The sequence below is a fragment of the Ostrinia nubilalis genome, chromosome 25 (genome assembly GCF_963855985.1).
Source record: "Ostrinia nubilalis chromosome 25, ilOstNubi1.1, whole genome shotgun sequence".
Classification (NCBI taxonomy): domain Eukaryota; kingdom Metazoa; phylum Arthropoda; class Insecta; order Lepidoptera; family Crambidae; genus Ostrinia; species Ostrinia nubilalis.
In genome coordinates this window covers 11,022,735-11,035,046 of record NC_087112.1, presented here as the reverse complement: position 1 = coordinate 11,035,046, position 12,312 = coordinate 11,022,735, and the positions used below count along the sequence as shown (strand labels likewise).

Below are 12,312 nucleotides of genomic sequence, written 5' to 3'. Positions count from 1 at the left end.
CGTTGAAAATGCAACACTGCTCGATAAAAAAGCGTCGCGTTTTAAAAGCGCCGACGTGTGAACACGTACTTGGGTATGCATATGTTCTATTTGAACGCTTTTTTAACGGACGTTAAAAAAGCTCTCGTGTGAATTAGGCCTTATGGTCGGTACTTAGTCGTTAAAAATAAATGACGTGTGACTTTAGGGAACGCGTAAGAGGTGCAGCGTCAGATCAGAAATACGCTGGTTGGTGCAGTACCTAAGTACTTGCTTGCAACGAGGAACCGAGGACCGACCTAATTTTAGTGATTTGGGTTCTTAACTAGCTGTACGTGGCCTCCGCTCCAGAACCTTCGGTCCACCTTGTGGGAGGAACCACGATTTCATAAAGGTAGCAGGAAGGCGTTGGATGCAGGCCGACCACCGGGCGATGTGGAAATTATTGGAGGAGGCCTATGTTCAGCAGTGGACATCCTGAGGCTGAAATGATGATGTGGCCTGCTGATGATGCTGTGGATCAGTCTTTCCCAAAGTGGGCGATAACGCCCCCTTGTGGGCGCTGCAGGCTTAAAAGGGGGCGGTAAGAGACCCAGAAAAAATCGGGACGTTGTGTAGAGGCTTGGGAGGCGTCATCTACTAGGAGGACTTGAGCTCGACTCTTGACTACAAAAATGGGGGGCGCTAAAAAATAATTTATTCTCAAAGTGGGCAGTAGACTAAATAAGTTTGGGAACCACTGCTGTAGATCCTGGCTACACAGGAGTTTAAGCGGTGGGAAAGAGTGGTAATAGTTCCGTTACTGATGATGCTGACGTACCTCGAAGGGCGCCTCGCCATGGTGCTTGTTGTTGAGGATGAGGAAGGAACAGAGCGGACCTCGCGCGCGGATGGCTGGTGTCACTTCAACCAGGGTCTCGTTCTCTCTGATCAGCCCGTGGTAGCCCTCCTCCGGCTCCGCCAGCTCCAAGTATGGAATGTCTGGAAAGAAGAGAGAGTACGTGAGATAATGAAGTAAACAATTGTACTTTGTCGGTAGTTTGTAACGCTTTTATACGAAGTTCAGGACAAGGCAACGCGAAGCATTCGGGTAATATTTTTAGAAGGGATTGCGAGCAGAAGGTATAGAATTATCTGCAAAAGTAAAATAAAATCTTAAGTCAGATTACTACTCTACCTACCGCTGTTTTCAAATATTTTGTGGGACAGTGCTAAGACTTGAGACGAACAATATTTACCTCATGAACATAGGTGTTACATTTTATAATACGTGTTACAAGGTAAGTAGGTACATGTGGTAGATACCATTGGGCTGAGAAGCGTTCCTAAGATACATTCTACGTTGTAAAGTTTACCAAAATACAATATCGTTGCTAGACACTAGACAGGACAATAAGATAGGTTACCTAGACCTTAGCTAAAGATTATTTGTATTCCATTAGATTCTGATTGGATTCTTATACCTATTATTGTATTAATTTACCTGTCCTATGATTAATCCTCTCGCCTAGAATATAAAATTAAGCACGCGCCTAATGAATCGCCTATGCGCTCTAATCGCCGTCTAAATATTAAACGGGGAATTTAATCACTTGCCCAGGGACAGCAACTCCTAAATAGGCCCATAACCATGGCCATTAGCGGAACCCGGGACAAGACGCAGCCCCGAAGAGAACGGCCAGCTCAGCTTAGAAAAGACATTTATAATACACCATGAGAACTCGAAGAACGATCAAGGAACAAATTCCTTAGAACATAGTTATAAACACAGCCGTATTGAGTTTAAGGTAAACAGTATTTGGCAAAGCTTTGTAAGAATATTGAAAGTATCGTCATTCAACATTGTTCAATAAAAATATTTTCACGATTTCAGCAAACGACCAAACTGGAAGGTAAAGAAAATATTTTCGTGTATTTTACGTCAAAGGACTGGCTGTATTCATTTAGCTGTGGTTTGAGGACCGCATCGCCATTTTAATGAAATAGCTCGTTCTGACCATCCCATCAAAATGTTCTAAAACACAAACGAAATTACACCTTATTACGTCCATAGAGAGTACACTCGATTAGAACACGCCAGAATATCTGAGAGCAATTTTTCTCAGTACGTTGTCTTTGGGACTCATTAGGATCTTAATGAACTTCGTAATAGCTTCCTGAACGCGATCATCAAATGATAAAGGTACTCCAAATAGAAAATGAAGCGGATTTATTCGGAATCAAACAGATTAATAAGATAGATAAGATTGGCCAAATTAAGCGACTAGTGTCAATAAAGCAACCCTTTTGGGTATAAAAACTCCGTCGCCGGCTAAAAACGAAAGAGTCGTAAAGCTGTGTATCCGTCCCTTACTCCTTTTGTATTCGAGTCGCAAGGCGCAGTCATTCGCTATTCATTGCGGGTTTTAGTGCGCCTATAAAGTTTCAGCCAAACCAACGCGTGCAGATCGCGTCGGCGATGGCGATCACTGCGCGTGCATAGGCCAATGACAGGACGCGCGTCCTGTCTGAAACTTAACGTATATGCAAGTAAAACTGACTGAGGCGTGGTGGGGATACGCGCAGTGTTGCCAACTGTGTTTTCGGCATTAAATTCGGGTTTACTTTATAATTTATTGGTGCATGAACTATTAACAGGTTTATAAATAACAGGTTCAAACGTAATTGAGGCAGTTTTACACACGATAATATTGGCAATGTTTCACGAGCCTCCCTGTAGAGAAGCACAAAACATAGAGAAAGTAATGCAAAACATTAATACCAATATTTTTTGCTAATCAATGAATAAATTAGTAGAAGTCACTTGTATCAATGAAAACTGTAAATAAAATAAACTTTGTTGAGTCGTATTGGGCAACATCGGCTAAAAAAAACGAAAGCAACACACGTTCCCGTCAAAAGCGCAGTCATCACAGTAGCTTTTACTTTTTTTTGTGCGTAGGGGATTGGGATTTGCAGTTTTATCCGTGGCTTGTTATTTGGACATCCCACGCTTTTTGCCATAGAATGTAGAGTGAAAAGGAAAAATAAAACGAACAGGCAAAATAATAACTTCCCCCAAAAACAATTTGGAACATAAATTGTTCAAAGGAATATAAAATAACCCCATAATTAAAACTGCGAATTTTAATTAAAAATTCGTTAATAATGACTTGCTGAAATTCTAAAATTATATCCTTCATTATCACAATATCATGACAACCCTATCACTTGCAAATTAATTTGTGGACTAATTAAGGGAATCGTTGCAAAATTAATTGCTTAATTAATTATATCTTAAGAAGTGGGTGAAGGATTCGTCATGGTAACAAGTAACAAAACAACCCTCTCCAACAGTTGGTAATAAACTATAAATACATAAATACCATGAAATTCGGTAAGATGACCTCTGACATTCCTGGAAAGTTCCGATTTCAATCTATACTAATTATAAATGCGAAAGTAACTGTCTGTTTGTCACGCCTAAACCACTGAACCGATTTTGATAAAATTTGGCATAGAGATAGTTTGAGTCCCGGGAAAGGACATAGGATAGTTTTTATCCCGGTTTTTGAAACAGGGACGCGCGCGATAAAGTTTTTCTGTGACAGACAAAAATCCACGCTGGCGAAGCCGCAGGCGGAAAGCTAAGTAGAATAACTCTTACACATAGGCACCTACCTATATTGTGCACCTACCTATATTGTTTACTTGTTATAATGTATGAAAATCGAGTATACATAGGTAAGTTTATCTTTTCAGCCTACGGCAGTCCATTGCGAAACGTAAGTCTCCCCTAAGGAGCTTTATTATGACTCCATTATGCTCATAAGATAATCTCCAGTCTTTAATTTGTTTGTTACATTTCCAAGATTGCACCGCGAAAATAAGGGGAATTACATTCATGGTGTGTATAATGTAGACCCATGGAGATCCGTAGTAGCAGGTTCAGCACATAATACGAGTACATATCAGCGAGTTAAGCCCGGTTTCCACTAAGGCGGAGCGGTGCGGAACTGAGAAGAGAAGTGTTTTGAACAAGGGTGCGTTTCCACAGAAGTGGAGCTGCGCGGAGTTGAGCGGAGCAGAGCCGTGTAAAAAGGTAGGTGTTTCCACTAAAGCTGCGCAGAGATGAGCGGCGCAGGGCTGAGTTGTGTAGCTGGGTGAAGTGGAGCCGAGCAGAGCTGAGACTAGCGGAGCGGAGCTGTGAAGTGGAGATGAGCTGAACGGGGCTGTGAATACCTACATTTTTTCACGCTTTCATTAATTTTTCGTCCGTTGTCATAATGATAAACGTGTACTCACGATGACGACGGTATAAGGTCAAACTGCAACAAACAAACTCCCGCGCCTGACGTCGCGTTACCCCTCGCAGCCCTGCTCCACCGCGCGAAACTCTCCGCTCTACACCGCACAGCCCCACTTCACCCCGCACAGCTCTACTAAGCTCCACACCGCTGTGCCACGCTTATCCCCGTGCACCATATATTTTAATGTAAATCAGAATCAGAGCGGAGATGAGATGTGTATTTTGAGCAATGTGGTTAGTCAATTTTTATAAGTCTCTGCTCAGCTCCGCGCAGCTCCACTTCTGTGGAAACACACCCTAACCAATCAGATTCCAATATTTGCACATCTCCACTCCGCTCCGCTTAGGTGGAAATGGATCGAGCGGAGAAGCTTCGGGCGCACTTTTTTTTCTATAGAATTTAACAGCGGCAGCGGCGTGCTGATCATAGATAGCAATAAACTGACAGCTCACAGCTACGCACAGCTCACGCATCTCCTCTCGTCTCCTCACCGCTCCGCTCTTCTCCGCTCCGCTTTGGTGAATATACTTAGTTAGCTCCGTAGTAGCGGGTTCAGCACATAATACAGATCAGCGAGTTAGGAGGCCTGGTTTCCACCAAGAATTTGACAGCGACAGCGGTGTGCGGATCATAGATAGCAACAACTAACAGCTGACAGCTACGCACAGCTCACGCATCTGCTCTCTTTTCTGCACCGCTACGCTTTTCTCCGCTCCGCTTTGGTGGAAATAGCCTACCAGCTTCGCCGCACATCTCTCGTCTCCGCACCGCCCCGCCTTGGTGGAAGCCTGGCTTTAGAGACATAAATCTTGCGCCACGTGATACAGCTGCCCAAAACGTGGCCGGAATGTTAATATGTGACGTACAGCACTTCAAGCTACTCACTGGCTTCTAATGCCGTTGTAATAAGTACTATATTGCAACAAAAATGAGTATGTGCTGGTGACTGTACCTTCACGCGCGTTCACGTATGCGTGGAGCGAGGGGACTTTAATAAACTACGGTAATTAAGATTAAAGAAAAATTAAGGGAAACGGTGTTATGTAAGGTGAGCTTTTATCTCTATACTTACTTACTGTAACATACTAAAAAATAAAGGAATTTTAGAGGGACATAAAGAAACATTTGAGCAAATACAAATAGATACAAAAAACATATAAAATCAGTTCAGCACAATAAAACACGAATAAAGAGAAAATAGTGATCTGAGCAGGACCACAGTAATCATTTTAGATGTTCAGTATCAATTTCCGGAGAGTATATTTTCCATTATCGAGGTCCTCTCTGTCCATTTCATTTACTTCACATCTTTTTTGGTAGTCTCCCGTCTCAAGTTATCATAATTATTATACAGGGTGTCCCAAAAAGTAGTATCTACGGTCAAGCTGAAGCCCAGTGGTAGAGCATCACTAGGGCTATCCAAATCACGCCCATCTATGTTCCTTGATATTTACTTAGGTACTTGGGCACTTTTTTGGTCACTGTGGCGCGAATAGTCAAGTTACATGCCTGATTTTTTTATTATTATTAGATGAATACTAGGTCCAGCTGATTCAGAAGTATTTACATCCATAACACGAATGTATACTAAAATCCTGTATGTTGTAAAAAAATCATAACTCGAAAACTATCAAAAGTCACGGTGATTTGGGTAGCCCTAGTGATGCTCTACATCTGGGCTTCGGCTTGACACTACTTTATGGGACACCCTGTATAAAACACATCAAAATTGTTTTGTCTTTGAGCCGATCCAAACGGAGGCCGCTACGCAGAGCTGTCATCCGCACAAATGTACAAATAACGCAAAAACGTTAAGCGGCAGCGCAGGCGAAGGGCTCACGGCTGACAGACAGTTACTTGTTACGGTCCGACTGTTACTTGTTACGGACATATTTCTTAACACGCGTTCCCTTTTAGCTACAGGGATTTTGAGATTTGCGAGTGCATTAAAGACTGCTTTAGTAATTTGTTACGAAAGAGAAATGAAAGGTTTTTCTGCTAGCTGTTAAAAAGATTCGTTTTAAACATATTTTTCAATTAGCCCAAATAATTATCAAGGTAGGTATTGCATAAATGTCCTATAAAACCTCTCCTCACATACAGGGTGTTAGGTAAATGGGTATATGAGCCGACACTAGCCCATGTTAACATGGGCATATAAATGGTATGGTGAAGTCAGAAATTTGATATCATCATTTTATTTTTTTTAATTTTCATAGAAAATAATTTTTATAAATTCCGATTTGTATGAAAATTTAAATAATTAAAATGAAGATATCAAATTTCTATTGTATGTATGAGTATTGACTTTTTCTTTTTTTATTATTCTTTTCTTCTTTCTCTTTTTACGGTCCGAATCACACACAGGTCAGCAGTCCGAAGCCGCCCCACTTATGTATTATAGTTTTTTTATACCGTTAATTTTTTTATACCGTTTATATCGTTATACCGTTAATTATTTAATTCTATTCTCGTTATTTTATTTAGTGTACTTGGAACAATTGTGGAGTTTATTTTTATTAATATTTTGTAAATGTCATATTTTAGGTCTACCTTTATTTTGTTTTGTATTTGTTTAAATAAATTGATTTTTTATTGTAACTGCAGCGCCCTCTGTTGCGCGCTCTTTTGCTAGGAAGTGTTACGAATCGACACGAATTTTATCGATGAACCGTCACTGTCAAAAGGGCGCTTATCTGGCGTAGAATAGTAACCATATAGTAACCCCCATGTTGGTACCCGCTGAAAACCAGCTTCGTGACTTGACGACTTGTGTCATGTCACGATTTTCGCTGAGCGGGCGCCTTTTCAGCATGGCTCAGTAATTTAACCTCTGTACATGTATACATATAAATGTTAATGCTGAATAAAGGTATTCTATTCTATTCTATTCTTAACACCCTGTATATTTTTAGTATTGAAAATAGTAGCAATCATAAATTTTACGACCTATCCAGTTTGATGGGGCACGCAGAAAAAGTTGATAGTTCCCACCCCAAAAATCTCCTGTCATGCATATCCACCCCATACTATTTTAATAATACGAATTCACATATTTAGCAATCGACCATCCACCCTAATACGCGCCACAAATACAAAGTCCATCGCCCGTAAAGTATTTGAATGACAAGAGCCCAGCAGTGGGCATGAACGCAGACAAGCGGCCACAAAGGCCCGCGGCCCGGAATGGCCAATTATTTGGGCCCGCGTGATTTTTGAGGCGATTCCTCCACGAGCCACGACCTTTTTGCGGTCACGCTGAAGTGTTTGCGGAAACTCGCAACTTTGGACTTAGGAGTTTTTGGAACGCAATGCGTCTTTTCAAGAAACATTATGAAGATTTAAAGAGATATAATTCGCATGATAAGATTCTTATATTATGTTCTCTTGTCTGACGGACATTGGTCAGTACACTTTTGGAACAAAAACGTAAGTAAATAAAAAGCAAAAGGTCAATACTCATTCAGAAACTGACTAAAATGAAATCTCTAAGCCATATAACCTGTAAAGATAATTTAGACAGATGTAGTTTATAAATATAATACAATATCTACGGGTTTTGCTATAGGGCCTTTACGGGGTCCAATTGCCAACCAACATATTTAGGTAATATTTCTGTAAAATACGTCAGCCATTCCCAACTAAAATTATTGTATTATCATCTAATTAATCCTCTGGTTATACCCCATTCGAATGCGATGGGCCGCGCCAATATCCAACGAATTACCTAAACAGACCCTTCCACTGAAGCGTGGACCCATTTGCAGGTATGCCTGGAATTCAATCCTAAAATTAAATGAAACCATTGGAAATAAACGCCTGTTATGACTGAAGCGAATGGATAAAATATACAAAGTTTTTTACTCTGGTGATTTTGAAATATGGCTGATTGAAGAAGATTTAAACATTTTATCATCATCAGTGAAGGTAGGCACTATATTGCTGAACGTAGGCCTCCACTAAGCAGCGCCTTATAGCACGACCTCCCATTTTTAACCGACTTCAACAAAAGGTTTATTCAACTTTGATCTCCTGGATTTGATCACCCAGGTTCACCATTCGGTTGGTTCTTGGTATGTTTTTCATCCTAACTGACCTTTTTAGGGCTCATCGGACCATCCTGTATGGCGTCTTACATATCTATTTAGCCATTTTATTTATCAAAACTAATGTAGCAAGTAGTATAGTTAAAGTCGAGACCAAGAGAGATAAATATCAACACTTCCATTTGCTACATTTACAAAGTAACGACAGAGTAAATACAAATGAGTAGGTCATCTTCATAGAAACGCCCGAACGAACTGACCTACTCATTTGTATTTACTCTGGTAACGATGAGTGCAAATTAATTATTCAGAAATGAATAGTAGAGTTTGTTTGTAAAACATTTTGCCCAAAACCCAATACGACCACGAATATGATACGAAGTCAATAATGAGGACAAACGAACAAACACAATGGCATTACGAGTGCACTCGCCGCTCCGATAAACAAAGGGTTCCCAAATAATGTGAGCGAATTCATCCAAATCCAATATCCATATAACAGAACACAATTAATTCCCAAATTATGGCTGAACAGAATGAAATCATGATTTGATTTGGATTCTATTTGTGAAACCAGATGGGGTGCCTAATACCTATACATTCACCCTTGCGAAGGCTTACGGGTTTTTTGTTACACATTTATTTCACTTATCAAGACACCCTAATTGTAAAAAGCTTGTCAAAAAGACTCTTTTTGATGAAATAAAACATACACTCGAATTGAGAACCTCCTCTTTTTTTGAAGTCGGTAAAAAATGTAAAATAAAAATTATTTTATAGTTTAGTGGATCAATCCTAGAGTAGGCGCACACCGTTGATTTTTCGTCGGCCGATAGTTTGTTCGGGCAGTTGATCAGTATGGGCATGTATGGGAGTGCGCACACTACGTCAATTCGATTTGGCCGATTCTTCATACAAATTAAAATCGGGCACAACTATCGGCCAACTAAAAATCAACGGTGTGCGCCTACTCTTAGCGTCGACTTGTCGGAATTCGGAAAACACTATTAAGCTTACATGTCAAAGAAAATACTATGAAAGATAAAATACTGAAAAAACAACATAGACTGAGTTGCACTACTTAACTTTGACCGTAACTATAACGATAATCGGCATTTTTTGTATGAAGTTTGACAGATTTTTTAAGTTTGTTTAAGTTAAAGTACGATGGTGTAACCCAGCCTTACAATCGAATTTCACGTAGGTCATTGGACCTCATAAAACAATATGGCCGAAACTAAACTCAGATTCCAGATTGCTCCAAACTCATACACGTCGGGAGTTGCTCTAACAGCCGAAGTTCGCCTGTTATCGTACGTATTCAAACGACGACTGTCGCTAAACACGGCAACTTTCTTGATAAAAAGCTAATGTGCCTGCAAGGGAACACGGTTTCAAATGGCTTTATTTTGCAGTTCCGTGATGTTTAACATTGGTTTTATTTGTAGCAAGATGTAATGTTAGAGAAGGTATATGCATCAGTGTTGAAAAACCTTTTTGAATTAAAAAGGACCACAGTAATGATGATGTTCAGGGGTGTTCTTCAGTGCGTCAGGCAGGGCTAAACGTGACGTAGCGAAATGTAAGTATTAGTTATTTTTGTAAATGTACCTAACAAAAATATCCTGGAGTGGCATTATGAAAGAAAAGTACTCAAATGAAGTAGCTATTCTACATTTTCAATTAATTAACTTCTTCCATGTGACGCGGCGAAAATGTACAGAACCATCTTCAAAATGTAACAGGCACGTGGCTGTTTTTTCACGAATTTCCCACGTAGAAGGGAGTTTACAATGGAACGTCTTCACGATATTATATTCTGGCGTATCTCATCGCGCTAATGGCGGGCAAATACGGCAAATAAGTTGGCAACTCCAACTTTTGATGAATGTCGCTTGTTGCGGCCGCGGGCGCGTGCTTACAACAAGTTACAACTTACGCAGCGCCGATAAATAACGGATAACAGGAACGTTTATATCGCCTTTATACGAACTGGAATACAGTTAGAGGCAGGATCGTATCCCGCAAGGGACAAGGGACCAAATGTTAGTGTGAAAATTTCGCAATAGTTTTACAAGTTTAGTTTTTGGGACTGCTTGATGAGACCTTATTGGATTAACAGTTATCCTGCTTACCATTTATCTAGGTTTATATGTTTACGTCTAAGTAACTTTAGGTCTAGTTTTTTGGAGAAAATAATACATTACAAACAACGCAAATAAAGAACGTCCAGCATTATTTCTCATAACTACCATTCACACAATAAAGCAATCCTATAAGTCACCCTTGAGAGACCATTCCAAGTTTTGTTTCGTAAAAAAGAAAAAATATTTGGGCGAAACCTTTATTAGCACTTCGTTTGAAATTCCTTTTGAGTGGCAAATAAAGAAAGAAAGTTCGATGAACTATGGGGGCCATGGGTTATTTAGGGGTAGCTCGACTTTAATTTTGCCCAACTTTTCTCCGAGACCCGCGGCCAATATTGCGATAACTAATTGAATACGCAATTCCGAAAAGGGCCCAAATCGGATATTCGATAAGAAAAATGTACAAACCTACTTCTTATTATAGACTGGCAGCTAAGAAAAACTAAAAAAGAAACAAATGAAATAAAAAATAAAACTGACGTGTGATAGAAATCGAGTGGGCCATATAAAAACTGCGAGGCTTTTGTTTTTTTATCAAACGAAAATTACTTTTCATAAGGGTCGCGTCCGCATGACGTGCGTGCATGCTAGATAGGTACTTACCAGTTTTGTTTATAAATTCTTTAGTACTAGTATGTACTTACTCATATGACATTGTAAAACCTCACAGCGTTATGAATATGGAGTAAAATTTTCAAACCAATACAATTGAAAAAATCCTCATGAAACTCATTTATTTTTGCAAATAGGCTTTTAAAAAGCACTTTTACACGTCAATTCAATATATTATATGAATTGATTTGTATAAATAAATAAAAATTACGTATGAAACAGAACTTACCATCTGCACGCACACTTGCCGAGCGATATTCTCGTCACTTTATCACAGTGAATATTCCATCTATTTCATAGTTCAAATCACTCGGTCTTCGGACAAAAAAATACAAACTAATCTCACAAATATATTGCCACATTATTTCCTACTACGATACGTGGAATGCGCAGGTTGATTTTTATAATTTTGTTAGAGGTACTATTTTCTTATGTAATATTTACTTTCATCACTTCACTAAACTATAAAACACAGAATAATAATAGATTCGTTACTGAAGACTATTAAAATTATTTAAAATCTTAACCATACTATCAGAGGTGGAACTGTGTAAAGCAATCGTTCATTTGACAGTTCATAACGAACGATTATTCTGTCAAACGCTTTGTCTGACTTTATCGTACGTTATGAACTGTCAAATGATTACGATTGCTTTACACAATTCCACTTCAGTGCAACTACCCAAAATGGCATTTACATTTGACACTTGTCGTTTTTTTTAATTTTCTTGTGTCATGGAATAAAAAAGGAAATGGTCACCACAACACATGATATTTAGCTTTAATTTTGATTAATGTTCGTTTCGCTTGTTCAACGTTGAGAATTTGCTCGTAACCCAAAGCAGTTCTATAAAATATATCTTTACAGTACACTGTATACTGTATATGTACCTACTTGCGACTAGTGTCACCTAGTGTGCAGGGAACTGCAAATATTGAGACGACGCGTCTTGTGTGTACCCTCACCCTCATGTGTGCAGTTCACTTCACCGAGCGAATGGAGAACGACTGCGCTTTGTGTCTTAATGTCGATAAAAGTGGTTATGGGAAATCAAAAATAAATATAGCTTAGCAAGATGAACTGCAAAAATGCATCGTAGTTCTGAAGCACATTTAATAGAATTGAAATTAAATTGAAGAAGCCCTAGCGCCTGATATAGCTTATGGGACTGAGGATAGACACGTCGCGTCGAGTGATTAAAGGAGACCGTAAAAAATGTAATCCAGGCCAGATCCTAA

At 39.4% G+C, this 12,312-nt stretch overlaps 1 protein-coding gene across 1 annotated transcript in view; it reads right to left on the bottom strand.

Moving 5' to 3' along the window:
- Nucleotides 1-12,312, bottom strand: part of LOC135084122 (calsyntenin-1) — a 361,325-nt gene that overhangs the window by 32,044 nt on the left and 316,969 nt on the right. The window contains exon 2 of the mRNA XM_063978867.1: nt 800-960. Coding sequence (XP_063834937.1) covers nt 800-960 — 161 coding nt within the window. The remainder of the gene's footprint in view (nt 1-799; nt 961-12,312) is intronic.